We start from the raw sequence: 19,816 nt of genomic DNA, 5'->3' as shown, positions 1-19,816 counted from the left end.
CAACGACAGGAGGAGGAGGAGGAGGAGGAGGAGGAGGAGGAGGAGGAGGAGGAGGAGGAGGTAGGCGGTGCCAGAGCAAAGTATTAGCGGTGAAAGATGGAAAAGAAAAAAGAAGAAGAAAAGGTGGCTGAGGAGGTCGACAGGTGGGGGAGGTTCTCTTGGAGTCTACGAGAAAAAGAAGGAGAAGAAGAAGAGTGGATTCGGGATTCGGATTCGTCTGCCAGACTGCTCAGTGCTCACGGCGGGCTTGTCAGGTAAGGGTGTGTTTGCTCGAGCTGTGCGAAGAGCTTAGTGGTGGTGGTGGTGGTGCATTTCGCTGTCGAGGTCCTGAAGAAATATAGTGAGGATGATGACGGTGGAAAGAAATATAGTGAAATATTGCCCCAGGTGCTAGCAGATGAGAATTTGTAGAATGAGAAGGCGGCCTGTCTTTGATGGAAATATATGAAACACGTGAGTGTATGTGAATGTGTCAGTGGATTTGATGAAGATCGTCGAGATAAAGTGAATTCATACTTTTATCGTGTCTCTTTTGGGAAAACATTATGGTATCGATTTGAAGATGTGAAGGAATAATTATTCTGTGATCGTTCAGGTGATTAGTTGATGGCTGAAAATTTTTTGTTATATATATTATAAAGAGGAAAGACCTATAGTATTAAAATAATGATGATAGGTGTATATCTATCAGAGTTGATGCTTCTCGTGTATAGAAAAACGAATGAAATACTTGCAACAATTTTATTTAGTTTCGTGGTAAATTGTCTAAATGAGTCGGCACTTTGGTGTGTTTATAAGTGAAATACGATTACGGCTTGAAATACGATTATGGGACTTGCGTGTGATATTCAGACATAAATTAACATGAAAACATACACAACATTTATATGTATATATATACACATCTATCTATCTACCTATCTATCTATCTATCTATCTATATATATATATATATATATATATATGTATGTATATGTATGCTTAAAAATTCACAGTAGATGCACGTGACGTCAGTATATAAGCGAATACTACAGGAAAATGACAGGCAGAAGTTCAATACCAAGCGCTTTCACGTGCCCCGAAGATGGGTGGATAAACACGTAAAAGCGCTTGGTACTGAATTTCTACCTGTCATTTTCTTGTGGTATTCGCTTATATGTACATTATATTACTTATGTATATATAATATATAAATATATTGTATATATATATATTTATTTATTTATATATATGTGTGTGCTTGTAAGCAAACTTTACAACATTGCCCAGCCTTGCAGGTTCTATAAGCAGCCCAGAATTGTTCTTGATGAGAATAAACTCGGCTTAATTGAACGCTGTTAGGTTCCTTGTGAAAGTCTAATTCCCACTCAAGATATGACGTTGCTCTCCACAATGTTTATAGTAAACTAGTGACCGATATGAATAGGATATTTAGTAATTCAAGTGTGTGAATGAAACTTGGCTAATTTATGCTTATGATCTAGTGATTCAGGATGAAGTGAAAGCAGAAAAGTCGTACTTATATGCAAAGTTATAAAAGCTTAAAGTCAGGAAAATAATCAGTGAATTAACTGATAGGCAATAGCCTTGCAAACTGTACTACACAGCAAGAAATTCCACGTGAAAAGTTTCCTAACAGTCATTTTGGAAAAGATTTACAAACATACCTACACTAAATGTCTTAAATTTATGTAAATAAAATATATATATATATATATATATATATATATATATATATATATATATATATATATATATATATATATATATATATATATATATATATATATATATATATATATATATATATATATATATATATATATATATATATATATATATATATATATATATATATATATATATATATATATATATATATATATATATATATATATATATATATATATATATATATATATATATATATATATATATATATATATATATATATATATATATATATATATATATATATATATATATATATATATATATATATATATATGTGTGTGTGTGTGTGTGTGTGTGTGTATGTATTGTTACCTTGTCATTAATTTCATACATGATATTTTGATACCTTTAAGTCTTAACCCCAAGTAATTTAGGAATATCGGATTTCCTTTGCCGTATAATTATCATTAAATCCCTTTTTATGAATCTATGGTCCACATGAATCTCTCCACAGTCAAATAACTGTCAGGTATCTTATTCAGTATCTATGTGTATAGATGCACAATGAGATCTAATGGAAGTTGCCAAAAATGTTCTCTCTCGTTCGCCAATCGAACCCGTGACGTATGTCTGGCTTGTCAAACTCTCTCTCTCTCTCTCTCTCTCTCTCTCTGACAGACTTTCTGCTCCTAATTAAACTTTGGTTGCTTTTATAAGTTGCATATTAATATGATTGATATCCACGGCTTCAGATCGTTTAAAACTTTTCCTAAGGCATTAACCAGGGCATATACCCCTTATTTATTCACTTGGTTGTGGAGAAAAACGAGGAAAATGAGGAATAATAAAGCGTATATAAAACGTGATATGAAATTCATATTGACTGATTTTGACTTATTTTGACTTCCATGTATATTTTAACTCTCGCGAGAGAAGCCCTGGCTGTGTTTATCTCGTGCAATAAATTGAGTTAATCTTCAGCAATAGGAGTTTATTGCCAGAGGCACACTAAGCAAGAATGATGGTTATTTTGTGTGTGCTCACGATCATTGTTTATGCATTGCTTCATTTTCCTTCGCCCTCTTTTCAAAAAAAGGACGGTTTCAATACTCCTCATTCCCCCGTAGGTGGGGTGGGTAGTGCCGTCAGTGCACCTCACGTGCGGTTCACTGTGTCAGTATTACTTGAGGTTCTTCGCAGCGTACCTTAGGCCCCTAGCTGCAACCCCTTTCATTCTTATTGCTGTACCTCCATTCGCATTCCTTCTTCCATCTTACTTTCCTCAACCGTCTCCTAACAATTGTTTCATAGTGCAACTGCAAAAGGTTTTCCTCCTGTTACACCTGTGCAATCATTTACTCTCAGTTTCCCCTTCAGCACTGAATGACCTCATAGGTCCCAGTGCTTGACCTTTGGCCTAAAAATTGTATTCCATTCCCCCTCTCTTTCGTGATTGGGACCAGCCGTTTCATTCTGCTTCCACTATTTTTAGAAGCAGTTGGAATATAAGACGTAGGCCAAAGGCCAAGCTCTGAGACCTATGAGGTCATTCAGCGCTGAAAGGAAAATTCAGAGTAAAGGAGGCTTTAAAAGCGTAACAGGAGGAAAATTTCGTAGTTGCTCTACGAAACAATTTTTAGGAGATGGATAGAAAGTGAGATGGAAGAAAGAAAATATGAACGGAGGTACAGTAAGCGGAATGAAAGGGATTGCAGCAGCTAGGGGCCGAAGGGACGCTGCAAAGAACCTTAGTAATGCCCACCGTGCACCGCGTGAGGTGCACTGATGGCACTACCATCCTACGGAGACTATTTTCAGAGGCATTTCTGCCCTAAAATAGAAAACTGCAGTATCTGCAAACTTTTCGAAATTGAGATATGCCACCTATTGGGCCCGTGAAACACTAATACACAAGTTACTGCAGCTTCAGAATGATTCTTCAATGCTTTATTTACGGGGTCCCATTTGCAGTATCTGCAAAATCAATAGTAAAGCAAGGGAAAACTGCAGTATCTACCATTTTTCTCGGTTTGGTATTTTTTGCAGATACTGCAGTCTTCCATTTTAGGGCAGATTTCATTTTCATTTCTCACTCCGTAAACATTTTTGCAGCTTCGTCGCGAGATCAGATGCAAGTCTGGGTGTTTCGGCCTTTTGAATTACGTAATACACGTCTGGGATATGAAGGTGCTACGACCAGCTGGCATACTTAGTCAGAATTTTCACTGCTCTTCATAAAGGAATTTTGCCAAATCTTGCTCCGAAGTCATCGCCGCGCTCGCATTGTATCGTGTGTTTTTGTATTATGATTTATTGACATTATACCTGCTGTCATTATCGTTACGTACAGAACTCGTTCGTTTTCTGTATTAGATTGTTGTTCTTATTGACGTTCAATTAGGTTAAACCTTTCATTGCCTTGCAATTCCGGTTTCGTTTATTTATGCATAAAATAGTTTATTAACAAACGTAAAGCTGTGAGGCATAATTTGCAGATGATTTTTGCAACCAGTTCATTAGACATACCTTTTATATTATTATTATTATTATTATTATTATTATTATTATTATTATTATTATTATTCAAAAATACTTATAGTAGCCTGATTCTTAAAAACGACAAACAAATCCACAGTTATGTATATGTACATATATTTAAAGATTAACTGTACAGATAGCTTTCGGGAATCTGAAAAGGGGAACCGAACAGATTCCCGAAAGCTATCAGTACAGTTTTATCTTTAAATAAATGTACATATACATATTATTATTATTATTATTATTATTATTATTATTATTATTATTATTATTATTATTATTCAATATAAATCAACATTCATGCAAAATCGGCCCTGAAGTTGATTAATCATTATTGATGCAATGTTATCAACTATAAGTTTTGGGGATGAATTTTTTTTAGCCGTTCAGTAGACAATACTTTGTACATTATTATTATTATTTTAGTTTTAAAATGGAGAAGCAAATCCACAGTTATGTATAAGTACATATATTTAAAGACAACCAATCTAGATAGCTTTCGGGAACTTGTTTGAAAAGGGGAACCGAACAAGTTCCCGAAAGCTATGTAGATTGATTTGTCTTTAAATATACAGTATGTACATACATAAGCATAACTGTGAATTTATTATTATTATTATTATTATTATTATTATTATTATTATTATTATTATTATTATTATTATTATTATTATTATTATTATTATTATTATTATACTATTGGAAGCTTGAGTTTCAGTTCCATGGTCCCAGTAGGCTTGTTCCATATGAATAGGATTTATCTGAATAATAATAATAATATATAATAATAATAATAATAATAATAATAATAATAATAATAATAATAATAATAATAATAATAATAATAATAATAATAATAATAATAATAATAATTGTACCCATAATCATAGGAATACTAGGCACGATCCCAACATCCCAGAAAAGGAACCTGGAAAAGCTAGATGCCTAAGTAGTTCCAGGACTCTTGCAGAAAAGTGTGCTACTAGAACGGCTCACATAGCGAGGAAAGTGATGGACTCCTAAGGAGGCAGGATGCAACCCGGAACCCCACAGTATAAAAACTACCCAGTCGAATAGGATGACTGTGTTAGGCTAAAAAAATATATTATTATTATTATTATTATTATTATTATTATTATTATTATTATTATTATTATTATTATTATTATTATTATTATTCTCAAAAGTTAATTAATTATCCGAGAAAGCGTCCGCCGAAAGTGATATTTAATGTACAAACATCGACATCCATAACCATGCAGTCGTAATACTCCAACACTATACAGACTCTGGCGTCCAAGAAGCTCTCATTCATAAGTTTTCATTCATAAATTTCCCGTAGTGTGAAATCGTCAGCTACTACCACTGTTATTCCTTCTCCTGGCATCAACTTCATTATTATTATTATTATTATTATTATTATTATTATTATTATTATTATTATTATTATTATTATTATTATTATTTACAGGAGAAAAAGATTCATCTAGATCACTGACGATAGAGAATATTTTATTTTTTTTATATTTAGAGAAAATTCTGTAAAAGCACAGCTGCCTCCAGATATTTACAAATAAAATAGAAACAGGAAGCAAGTACGGTCTGTAATTCCAATAAAATGTTCATAGGAAAAAAAAATCAAAATAGTATTTTTTCGGCTCGATCCTTACTGTGAGCTAATACGTAGGTCCCATTTTGCTATAAAAAAAAAGCTACTACTAGGAATCAACAACATTATAGAAAAAGCTGATCGCAAAAAAAAAAAAAAAAAAACTACCCCAACAACAAATGACATTTTGCTATATAAAAAAAAGCTACAACAAGAGCTACAGATATTATTCGTCACTGATAAAAAAAGCAGCAACAACATTATAGAAATAAGTATGTTATCCAAAAAAGTAGAATCTTAACATTTTTACTTTACAAAAAAAAAAAAAAAAAAAAACTACCCCAACAACAACTACAGAAATTATTCGTCACTGATAAAAAAAGCAGCAACGACATTATAGAAATGAGTATATGATCCAAAACAGAGGTAGAAACGCAATAATATTCTACTAAAAAAAAAACTACGACAACAACTACAGACATTATTCGTCAGTGATAAAAATAAAAGCAACAGCGACATTACAGAAATAAGTATATGATCCAAAACAAAAGTTGAAACGAAATATTCTACTTTCAAAAAACCCAAAAAACTACGACAACAACCACAGAGATTATTCGTCACTAATAAGAAAAAGCAGCAACGACATTTATTTAGGGAAATAATGAGTAAATGATCCAAAAGAGAAGTAGAAAATAACATTTTCACTTAAAAAAAAAACTACAGCAGCAGCAACAAATGCAGAGATTATTCAGTTATAAAAAAAAAAGCTGCAGCGACAATATAGAAATGAGTATATGATCCAAAAGAGAAGTAGAAACGCAGTAAGATTTTTACTTAAAAAAAAAACAAAAACTACAGCAACAACAACTACAGAGATTAGTCGTCAGTGACAAAAAAAAAAAAAATCATCAACGTCATTATGGAAATGAGTATACGATCCAGAACAGGAGGGGGAGGAGGAGGAATAACCACAAATTGCCGAAATCAATTCCAGTGCCAACATCATAAAGAAACCGGACGTAGCTGCAGAGGTCACGCAAATAGCATAAACATGGGGATATTCTTGACACTTCGCCACAAGTAAACACACAAACATACAAACAAACAAACAGACAAACTTCCGGCTGACTGCTCCGAGTAAACATTGTTGTAATTCCACCCTAATCCCACAAATATGTTTCTTGTCGCATCATTCCCGTTTGGGGGGCGGGTTTAGTGCCGTCAGTGCACTTCACGTGGTCCACTGTAGGCATTGCTTAAGGGTCTTTGCATTCGGCCCCTAGCTGCAACCTTTTCATTCCTTTTACTGTGTCTCCATTCATATTCTCTTTCTTCCATCTTACTTTCCACCTTCTTCTGAAGAATTGTTTCATAGTGTAACTGTGAGGTTTTCCTCCATTATTGCACTTTAAAAACATCTTATTGTCAGTCTCCCTCCCAGCGCTGAATGACCTCATAGGTCCCAGTGCTTGGCCTTTAGCCTAAATTCTCTCTCTCTCTCTCTCTCTCTCTCTCTCTCTCTCTCTCTCTCTCTCTCTCTCTCTCTTGTCCGTCAGGAAAATGGATTTTTTGTGATGTAAGCACTGGGTTAGGTTAGAGTTTCTCAGGTTGGGAAACTACAGGAATTTTGAAAGAGTTTTCTAAATAAATGATGAGTGACCCTTGGTTGCTTCATATCGTAGTTTTATAGAAATGAAGGAAAATAGGATATTAAAATAAAGGAATAAAATAGTGATGGAAGGTAGCTAAAGTTTATTGAGCATTGCTAGAAATATTTAGGGAAAATATAACAAGTTAGTATAAGCTAATTTATATGAAGTGTAGTGTGGCATAAATGTATGGCGAATGATTTCTGTCAGTAGTGATGTATATGTGTGTATGTGTGTATATATACATATATGTTGTCACGAAGTGATCAAGTACCTGGTTATTACACAAATAATAAGACCAAAAAGTTACCTCACTTCAGCCAGACACTTGAAACCTCATAACAAAATGTTAAGACTGAATACTCTAAAGGTACAGTGATCCCTTAAAACTTGCTTATCACTTGGAAAAATCAATCTAACTTTATCAAGTTATGGATGAGGTAACAACTAATAAGCTATAAACAGACTAGTGGAAAATGGGCATCACTTTTTCAAACACTATAACGGTTTCCCTGGTTCTATTTCACTTTGATAAAGGAGAACTAGACAGATATGTCACTTACCTTGTACTTATTCATTAATTTCTCTAATCACTGGTGGTCAAAATGAAACACTGCTTTTAAAACTTTAAACAGAAAAATTTATTTCTAAGTTCAAAAGTTATAGCAGAGTTCACCATCTCAAAAAGATTTACTATTACTTGAGAGTGTAAGATTTAAGTATTTCTTAATCAAGATTAATTCACAAAACTTTAATTTATCAAGAAAGCAATTTGGTTAAGTAAGATTCAAACCATTAACTTTCACTCAAGTTTTAAATATATACCTGATTAATTAAACCCAACACAAGTGTTCACTAAAACATTAATAAATGGGAGTCAATACAGGTATTCACTGAAATTTCAATAATAAGTATGCACTGACAAATGCTAAGTAATCCCCAACACAAAACTGTGGAAAACACTAATTATAAAATTAGAGTAATATAATAACACAGACATATAAGAATGAAATATGCAAAAATGGAAATATATCAACAGCAATTTCACTAAGAAAAAATATGTTTAAAGATTATATCAATCTTTCAAAAGATTACCTTCACTTTAAAAAAAAGGCTAAGCTCAAGTCTTTCTAAGACTTTCTCAAAGACAACACTGCCAAGACACAATTATATGCACTTAGTAAAAAATAGTTAGCAGCAAGACACATTAGAACTCACTAAAAGAGATATTATCCACCTCTTATCAAAATAATAATTCTCTTTTACCTAGAACATCACTTTAACTCTTAACATAATATAAAACCAGTAAATATTGCATTACCTTTCACAAGTGGTACACCATTATACACTTTTCACAATGCTTGTAAAATACCAACCATAAACACCTTTGACCATTCTTACAAAATGTATACACTTCGTGGGTGAATTTGACAAAACTTATTATTTTGTGTAGGGAGGATAACCAGCTTTTTATATATACCCTATTATGAGCAGAGAGAGAGAGGGAACCTTATGCCAGCAACCCCTTTTGCCTAACTAACTGTTTTTCATTCGGTACTCCTCTTTTATCTTCAAGCCCTCCCAGAATACTCAAAGAATAAACATAGGGAATACACAGAACACCTTATTCCTCCTCTACAGAATACACAAAGAATACAAACAGTATACCAAGTCTCAGAAGAAACATGCCAGGGATCTTATCTGTATGATAGACATCATCTGCTCACTCAAACCACCTGAGCAAATAGGAAAAGGTATTTTGGACCAAATCCTGTGTCAGCTGTCAACATGTCAACTTCATCTCTCTCACTTCCTCATCCTCTCTACCCAGATTATGGAAAATATAATAGGCATAGACAAAGATAATAACCATGAAACAGACACACATGATAAACATATAATAAAGCATTCTGGCCGAGGCCTATCAGCTCATGTCAAGATAAGCAAAGTGGCCCTCTGAACATGACTTCCTCCAAACACTTATGTCAGTAGAGGATGTGGCTGATAAGAATCTTAACTTTTCTCTCTACTCGGCGTTAACACTCAGTATTCATTTTAATATACTCCACAATATATTAAATAAATGAAAAAAACGTATCAAAACATATTTTAGAATCACATTATACACAATTTATCTGTAAGAAAAAGACATTTTAAGATCATATCATATCTCACAACAAATGACGAATCTGCAAGCAAAACATCAAAATTTTCACAGACACATATCATATTTGTAGAATGGTTTTATATATTATAACACCTTATATAATATATATACATGTATATACAGTATATATATATGTGTGTATAAGTGGATATATATTTACTCATATACATCAGTATATGTATATATATACACATACATACATACATACATATGTACATACATACCTACATACTTATATACATACATACCTACATACATATACAATACATATACATACATACATACATACATATATGTGTATATATACATATTACTAAAAAGATGTCAGCATAACAGGCTACCACTACAATGCTGTGTAAACACTTGAACACATACCAAGAAACACATGCACATACATAATACATACACTCAGACACAAAAAAATATATTTGTCTTTATTATCATACTTGAACGCTCATTTCCAGCAGAAGTTCAGAAGTGAAACCAGTGTCAGAAAATGTAAAAAAATAAAATAAAATAAAATAAAAATACTTTCCATGGTATCAGAAAGTAGAAGAACCTCAAGAAAGAGAAAGAATGCTCTCGAAATGAACAGCAACAGGAATTAGCAAACATTTCCAGCGGTTTGGAAAAAAGCATGAGTGTTTGTGGAGTACTACTACTATTCTTAGAAACCCCTGCTTCTATCTAAAGCCTCCCCCTCGGAAGAAGATTAAATAAACAAGGCGTTCCTCCTAGCTTAATATAATCAGTTTCTGGTCCTTGATCCTCCTTCCAGGAATGTCGTCTGCCGAGGCGTGGAAGATCTGGCTTCTCGTTTTGGGCCAGGGCGTTCTGCTCCTGACGAAGGAAGCCTCTGCAACGGCTGTCTCCTTCGATGCTACAGGCAAGTAAATGTTTTTATAATAATGTTCTTGTGGTAATTTCGTAATCAGGTGCAATAATGGATTTGGGGAGGGGGTGAGAGAGGGGGGGAGAAGAGGGGAAGGGGGTAAATTTGTAGATTATCTCCAGATATTGTCGTGAAGTGAAGGTATATCATGGTAGAAACAATCATGATGGGTCAGTTATGAAAATAATTGTGAAAATATTGGACATTTAGTCTGAAATATTGTTTATTTATAATCCGGTTGTTATAATCATGTTGGTATATGTATCTCTGGCTGGATTATGGTAGGAATGATGATTAGGGTTCAGTGATGAAATCAGTTGTGATGAAGATCAGTTAGGGTATATGAATATGTCGAACGTATTGTCTGAAATAGTATTGGTTTATTCATCTCTGTGGGTGTAAGTCATGAATGAATGATAACTGTTCACAATGGAATAGCGTATAATAGTAGGCTATAAGGTTACATCAAGGGCGCGATATTACGTTTAAGCTAGGTCTTCAAATCACCTTCCTGTTATTACATTGTAATAAAACCCCCATTTCCTATTAATTCATTTCCCCAGGAGTCCTCACACAACAATATAGTCCCGTAGGGGGTTAGTGCCGTCAGTGCACCTCATGTGGTCACTGTAGGCACTACTTTAGGTTCTTTGCAGCGTGCCTTCGGCCCCTAGCTGCTGCAACCCCTTTCGTTCCTTTTACCGTACTTCCTGTCATATTCTTCTTCTTCCATCTTACTTTCCACCATCTCCTAACAATTGTTTCAACGTTATATCCAGCGCTGAATGACCTCGTAGGTCCCTGCTCTTGGCTTTTGGCCAAAATTATATATTCCGATTCCAATTTGAGTATAGATTGTATTTAGGCTAACTGATATAACGTATGATCTTACCTCCATATGTAATGTCATTCTATGTGATTTCCAAATCTTATTTAACCAAGGTATTGCTTGAAATCTCCTTTTTAGTTTTCTGTAAAAGAAAACTATTGTGCCGGCTTTGACTGTCCGTCCGCACTTTTTCTGTCCGCCCTCAGATCTTAACTACTAAGGCTAGAGGACTGCAAATTGTTATGCTGATCATCCATCCTCCCATCTTCAAACATACCGAATTGGAGCCCACTAGCTTCAGCACTTTTGATTTTATTTAAGGTTATAAAGTTAGCCATAATCGCTCGTCTGGCAACGATACAAGCCAGGCCACTATCGGGCCGTGGTTAACGTTTCATTGGCCGAGGCTCATACAGCATTATACCGAGACCACCGAAAAATAGATTTGTTTTCGGTGGCCTTGATTATACAGTGTACAGAAAACTCGATTGCGCCGAAGTTTCTTCGGAGCATTTTTCACTTGTTTTAGCCTTGTCAATAACTGTCGAAAGCACTATTTGATAGTTTTAAATACGCCTCCAATTGAATTTTGCATCATCGCCTCTTAATTAGAAATTTGACATCTGTAAACACTGGAGACGATATCCAAAGATCCTACTTGAAATCCCCAAGGATTGGGTTTAAAATTTGAATCTAATGATGGGATTAAATCAGACAGGTTTCTCAATGACAAGAGAGGTGTAACAACACTTGTCGTATCTCACTTTCATGTGAACAATGGAAAAGTAGAAGTAATTCCGGATGATATTAAGTTTGGTAAGAGGGGAAGATTAAACTTGTGGACATGCAAATTTTGAGTGTTAAGAAAGCATTGTGATTATTTCAGCTACTTATGAGGATAAATGTTTGTTAGAGCTTTGGTAAGAGGGGGGAAAATTAACCTTGTGGACATGCAAATGTTTAGTCTTAAGAAAGCATTGTAGTTATTTCAATTACTTATGAAGATAAATGTTTGTTAGAGTATGTTTAATGGGAGAGGGAGAGTAATTACTTATGAGGATACACGTTTGTTAGAGTATGTTTTAGAGAGAGAGAGAGTAATTACTTGTGAGGATAAATGTTTGTTGGAGTATGTTTAATGGGAGAGAGAGTGTAATTACTTATGAGGATAAATGTTTGTTAGAGTATGTTCATTGGGAGAGAGAGAGAGAGAGTTGTTAGAGTGTTTTTAATGGGAGAGAGAGAGTAATTACTTATGAGGATAAATGTTTGTTGGAGTATGTGTAATGGGAGAGAGTGTAAGTACTTATGAAGATAAATGTTTGTTAGAGTATGTTTAATGAGAGAGAGAGAGAGAGAGAGAGAGAGAGAGAGAGAGAGAGAGAGAGAGAGAGAGAGAGAGTGATTGTGTATGAGGATAAATGTTTGGTAGAGTATGTTTATTGGGAGAAAAAAAAAGTATATCGTAGTTTAACCAGACCACTGAGCTGATTGACAGCTCTCCTAGGGTTGGCCCGAAGGATTACATTTATTTTACATGGCTAAGAACCAACTGGTTACCTAGCAACGGGACCTACAGCTTATTGTGGAATCCGAACCACATTATGACGAGAACTGAATTTCTATCACCAGAAATAAATTCCTCTAATTCTTCATTGGCCGGTCGGGGAGTCGAACGCTGGGCCAACAGCGTGCCAGCCGAGATCTCTACCCACCCTTCCAATGAAGAACTTGTTTATTGGGAGAGAGAGAGAGTAATTACTTATTAGGATAAATGTTTGGTAGAGTATGTTTAATGAGAGAGAGAGAGTAATTACATGTGAGGATAAATGTTTGTTAGAGCATGTTTAATGAGAGAGAGAGAGAGAGAGAGAGAGAGAGAGAGAGAGAGAGAGAGAGAGAGAGTGAGTTTGAATGGTGGAAAAAAAGGTTACACATCTTCATTTTGTGGTTGAAAGGCACGGTGGAAATAGAAGAGTCTCGAGGTCGGAGGTGAGGGGAGGGTTGGTTTAAAATGGGCCCATAAATTTGATTAAGACTAATAAATTTAGTGAGGAAAAAGTGTGAGTAGAATATATGATAATGGATAAAGATGGGTTACGTTTATTAAGGACACTGAAGGAGAAGTAGTTTATGAGCAGTATACAAAATTTAAGGAAGAGGCTACAGTAACCAGGAATTTACTCCACGAAAAGGTGCATAGCTAGAAGAACACTGATACAAAACAGTTATTTGTGGGGTGATTGAATGAAATGTGTAATAGGAAGTAAGGAGATTGATTGTTTGAAGTACAGTTGCTTTGCTGAAAATACAAGTAGATGGACAGCAATTACATTCTCTCTCTCTCTCTCTCTCTCTCTCTCTCTCTCTCTCTCTCTCTCTCTCTCTCTCTCTCTCTCTCTCCGTGGAATTAATCGCAGGATTATCTCTGTTGAAGAGATGGCTTTCAAAGTGATTAGTAGTTTTTGTAGGGAAGCTGAAAGGTTTTCACTACTTGTAGATGGCTAAATCTCTACTTCCTGAAGATAACTTTGGTTCATTATATAAGACTCTCTCGTCCATACATTAGGTTGTGGTTCTGAATAGCGCTGGAAGATGGTACCTTACTGTCTATGGTATTGCAGAGATCTCTGCAAAATTGCAGTTTTTGGGGTGGGGTAGGTGTATTATTCCTTAGTAAGATGGTTGACAACTAGCGGACGCCAAAGATTCTGATTGACAGTCTTTTCAAGAGATCACAAGTGGTAACCCTGTCAAAGTTATTCTTGTTAATGTCTGGCATAAGACATAATTTTCAAACTACAGGAAGAAATTAGCATGTTAAAAGATTCAGCTAAGGATAACCAAGATTAATTTAAGTTCCTTCAAGTAGTAGAGTATTTTATATTACAATATTGTCGATTACTTAAGGTCAGTCATACTTCCGTTGTCATCACCAACATTCTGAGATGTTAAGGTACAGGTAAACTATACAAGCTTACAGCCCATTGGCTTTGAATGTCAGCTTAGTTTACTGACTTAACGGAAGCCACTACTCCAACGGTGACTTTGTATTGATAGACGTGAATGGCTTAAACGCGAAAGTTTCTTCCTGTTGCTGAAACTATGAACATAACAGGCACCTAAAATCTCTCATTTAAACCAGGTGTGGGGAGAGAGAGAGAGAGAGAGAGAGAGAGAGAGAGAGAGAGAGAGAGAACTAATGATTCGTTATGTAGTTCCATAATCGTGACCGGTTTAAAAAAAAAGGAAAATTACATAAAACTAGGAAATATCTACCACAAATTATCCCCTTTAAGTAGCTTTTAATTTTTATTAATGATAATTTTCTTCATGAAAGACTTTACTTTAGATTTAACGACACACGCGAGCACGCACGCACACCCATACACACATACGTATGAATATACATATGCATACAAATGTATTTGTGTATATCTATAGTTATCCATTTATAATCTAAGGCATGTATACATGATCCAGGAGAGAGAGAGAGAGAGAGAGAGAGAGAGAGAGAGAGAGAGAGAGAGAGTTATGTATTATGGCATCAAAATATTTTGACGTATAGGAAGATCTATGGCCATACTTTGAAAAACTAATTTTCTGAAGTTCTCCTACGTCTCACGAGTTTGCCTTCTTATGGAAATGTCTCTAGTGGCAAGGAAGAAACGATATGTTCTCTAGACACCTATAAGAATTGCGCTTAAATAAATTTTGAGGATTTGTGTTAAAAACATTTTTCTTTGCATAAAAATAAATAATGAAGAAACAAAGGAATGAAGAAACGATATGTTCTCAAGACACCTATAAGAATTGCGCTTAAATAAATTTTGAGGATTTGTGTTAAAAACATTTTTTTTTGTAAGAAAAAGAAGGCTCAATTTGATAACGATAAAAATTTTGGGGAGATTTCAGTTAGGAAGTGAATGTTAATCACCACTGGACAAACTGTCTATGCTGTGCTCTGAATATAATTCATTCATTCATAAAATATTCTTCTGTTAAGTGGGCCAGCTATTTGAATCTATTAAACTGTTAAGGACTCTTGTAAGTTAACTTTGCGAATCTAACTCCTGACAAGGATTTCACATCAATTTGTCATGTAATATTATTTGAACGGAATGGAATATATATATATATTTTTACCGAATTTATGCTAGTTGTCAGTTTCAAAGCTAAATGCAAATGTTGAAGATATTATAGACATTGCAGGTCAGATATTCTTCACTCAATAACATTCAGAATATAATCGAAATATAAGAAATGTCCCTCTTGCAAGAGAACGTTAACAGAATCAAGTGTGTATTACAAAAATTTGATCTTATTTTGGGATTGAATTAAAGGAAAAATATCATTGTGAGTTGATAGTTTATCTTCGATATTCCATTATTTACAATTATGGCGTACACGCTAATAGGATGCATAATGTTAGGGTGAAATTCATACATTAATTTACTCAGAAACAAGTTCGTATAAGTACAAACTTAGGTACATAATTAATAGAATGACCGAAAGGGAGTACTGCCAAATACAACTCAAACTTATGGTATTAAATTCCCTTTCTTTGGAAGAAGCACCAGAGTAAATCACATAAACACCGGCAAATGTCCCCCTCAACCCCCGACTCCCCCCTGGCCCGTAAGTGACACATATCATTCAGGAACACTGCCGGGAATTCCTCTGCCCTCTTAAAATTCCGAAATAACCAAGACTCTCGGATGATATTGTCACCCAGTCGTGAAACAGGATGTGACTTCCAAAATCTACTCACATGATAAAACCAACAAATCCACTCACATGATACGATAATCAAATCCACTCACATGATACGACCCCCAAATCCATTCACATTATACGACAATCAAATCCATTAACATGATATGACCCCCAAATCCACTAACATGATACGACGACCCTTAAATCCATTAACAAGATACGACTCCCAAATTCACTCACATGATACGACAATCAGATCTACTAACAAGATACGACCCTTAAATCCACTCACATGATATGACGACTCTCAAATCCACTCACATGATACAATGACTCCCAAATCCACTCGCATGATACGACAACCTCCAAATCCACTCACATGATACAACGACCCCTAAATCCACCCACATGATACGACGACTCTCAAATCCACTCACATGATACGACAACTCCCAAATCCACTCACATGATATGACCCCCAAATCCGCTCACATGATATGACGACTCCCAGATCCACTCACATGATACGACGACTCCCAAATCCACTCACATGATACGATGACCTCCAAATCCACTCGCATGATACGACGACCCCCAAATCCACCCACATGATACGACGACTCCCAAATCCACTCACATGATATGACGACCCCCAAATCCACTCACATGATATGACGACTCCCAAATCCACTCACATGATATGACGATTCTCAAATGCGCTCACATGATATGATGACTCCCAAATCCACTTGCATGATACGACAACCTCCAAATCCACTCCCGTGATACGACGACCCCCAAATCCACCCACATGATACGACGACTCTCAAATCCACTCACATGATACGACGACTCCCAAATCCACTCACATGGTACGACGGCCCCCAAATACACTCACATTATACGACGACCCCCAAATCCACTCACATGATACGACGACCCCCAAATCCACTCACATGATACGGCAACCAAATCCACTCACGTGATACGACCCCCAAATCCACTCTCGTGATACGACAATCAAACCTACCAACAAGATACGACATCCAAATCCACTCACATGATACGACAATCAAATCCACTAACATGATATGACCTCCAAATCCACTCACATGATACGACGACCCTTAAATCCATTAACAAGATACGACTCCCAGATTCACTAACATGATACGACAATCAGATCTACTAACAAGATACGACCCTTAAATCCACTCACATGATACGTCGACCCTTAATTCCACTAACAAGATACGACTCCCAAATCCACTCACATGATACGACAATCAAATCCACGCACCCGACTTCTCCTCATAACCATATTGCTGGGGCTCAATGGTTCGTATGATGCTGCGGGGAACGTATATATTGTTCACGCGTAATTGCTGCTGCATAATGACGTAGGGCTCGAAGATAGGGAAGCAGGTCGTTAATGAGTGGAACCACTGAATTAGATTATCGAGAATTACTACCATCCTCTCTCTCTCTCTCTCTCTCTCTCTCTCTCTCTCTCTCTCTCTCTCTCTCTTTAGGATGCTCGGGTTCGCGCGGAGGAATTGGCAGTTCAAACGACCCTCTCTCGCGCTTATCTGTCAAGATGCAGAATCCATGACGCTGAAAAATATGTACTGTATAGTAGGCCGTTCATTTAAGTAAAGAGGCGGCCATGGCAGTGTACTATTTAAGAATGTTTATCTAGTTGGCTATATGCTTAAGCCAAAAGGGCCAGTGAATTCTTCACTTATTGTCAAATTACTTTATCTAAAGTTTGTAATTTTCAGTTACACAATACCGGGTGTATTTACAAAGTCTGTTTGTTTTGAAGGAAAAGGATACGAAGAGTAAAGGCTGCTGATCGTTGTCCTACAGAACACTGAGCAGACAGAGAGAGAGAGAGAGAGAGAGAGAGAGAGAGAGAGGGCAAATAAAGCTCCCTCCTGACACTTGCTCCTATGCATGCACTCAGGACCATGACCGGGTTGAAAAGACTGTGGACTTGGCAAACACGTCCTCTGATAATGTTGCAAGCATTCTCCTTGACTGCTTTAGTAAGCTGGGTCTCTCTTTTGAACGCCCGGGTAACCCAGCAGTATTGCGCATTAGACAGAATGCCATTAGCATAACCTGTTTATTCGGAGAGGGAAATACAGGATTTCGCACCGTATTATCGTTCTTGCTCTGAGTCAACTTTAGCTTGGTATTGTTCCTTATTCACTTCTGGTATTTCGTCTTGATAAGGTGATCTATGGTGGATAATTTTTTTTGACGATCGTTAGTTATTTAAAATGAACGAATATTTTTCGCTTTTGCTTTGTTCACAATAATTTTTTTTTACACATTTTACAAATCTTTATAGATATAATTGTTTAGTAAACTGACGAATCATTCACCAAACACTCACACACACACACACACACATACATACAAGTTGATCTTGAATATATCTAGATTAGCTGAAGTGTACAGACAAGACAGCACTAACTGGGAATAGTAAAGAGAAATTGCTGAGATTGGTGAAAGATGAGTGTAAATATGAGCAAGAGTAAGGCTGTGAGGGCAGTGGGAATCAGAAAGATGGAGCAGTGAATGTTGAAGATAAAGATGTCGAAAGAAGAGAGTGACTAGATTCGTTTAAGCATTTGGGAGTAATTATTACAGGTACTGGTGAACGAGAAAGGTAGCAGGGTGCGTGGAAAAGATGGAGAAGAAACCACAAAGTAATTGTTGAACTAAATCTCCTCCATGGCAGTGAAGTGTAGATGTTGAATGTTAATGGATTATTGAATGATTAGATTCTCTTAAGCATTTGGGAGCAATTGTTACAGGTACTGGTGAACGAGAAAGGTAGCTGGGTGCGTGGAAAAGATTGGGAAGAAACCACAAAGGAATTGTTGAACTAACTCTCCTCTGTGGAAGTGAAGTGTAGATGCTGAATGTTTATGGATTATTGTTGTGCACAAAACTGTAATCGTTGTTAAAATTCTTTTACGTACTTCTCGTTTCACGAATACTTACAAGGTGTTACAGGGAATATGTGAAATCCAGGAATTTCATGAAATACTTAGGGAATTTGTGAAATGAGCAACTTGCTCAGGAACATTTGACCCCCAGAGGCTAGTACTAAACACGGCAAAACAGTGATTCATCTACACTGTTTCGCCCCGGGGGGGGGGGCGTTAAATGTATTTCACCATGTTTAGTACCAACCCCTTAAGTGCATTTGATCCCCCAGGGGCTAGTACTAAACACGGCAAAACAATGATTCATCTGCACTGTTCTGCCATGTTTAGAACTAGCCCATGGGAGGTTAAATGTATTCACCTGGGTGGTCAAATGTCTCTTAAGTGCATTTGATCCCCCAGAGGCTAGTACTAAACACCGTGAAACACATTTGACCCCCCAGTGGCTAGTACTAAACACGGCGAAACAGTGTAGATAAATCCCGGTTTCGCCGTGTTTAGTACTCTCCCCTGGGAGATCAAATGTCCCTAAGTGTATTTGATCTCCCAAGGGCTAGTACTAAACAGGGCAAAACAGTGTAGATGAATCAGTGTTTTGCTGTGTTTAGTACTAGCCCCCGGGGATCGAATGTTCCTAAGCGAATTGGTCATTTCACAGATTTCGTGAAATCCCTGGATTTCACACATTCCCGTAACAAAGACATTTAAAGATATATCTAACTTTTTTAGGTAACCCTAGTAACCCAGATTACACCATCCACCAATGTTAGCCATTATGCATT

General features: G+C 36.0%; 1 protein-coding gene across 1 annotated transcript in view; it reads left to right on the top strand.

Moving 5' to 3' along the window:
• The first annotated feature begins 231 nt into the window (after positions 1-231).
• LOC136837708 (nephrin-like) overlaps positions 232-19,816 on the top strand; it is a 444,783-nt gene continuing 425,198 nt past the window's right edge. Inside the window, exons 1-2 of the mRNA XM_067102607.1 lie at positions 232-254; positions 10,105-10,523. Coding sequence (XP_066958708.1) covers positions 10,418-10,523 — 106 coding nt within the window. The 5' untranslated portion in view covers positions 232-254; positions 10,105-10,417. The remainder of the gene's footprint in view (positions 255-10,104; positions 10,524-19,816) is intronic.

Source organism: Macrobrachium rosenbergii, chromosome 59 (genome assembly GCF_040412425.1).
Source record: "Macrobrachium rosenbergii isolate ZJJX-2024 chromosome 59, ASM4041242v1, whole genome shotgun sequence".
Classification (NCBI taxonomy): Eukaryota; Metazoa; Arthropoda; class Malacostraca; order Decapoda; family Palaemonidae; genus Macrobrachium; species Macrobrachium rosenbergii.
This window is presented reverse-complemented; position numbering and strand designations above follow the sequence as displayed.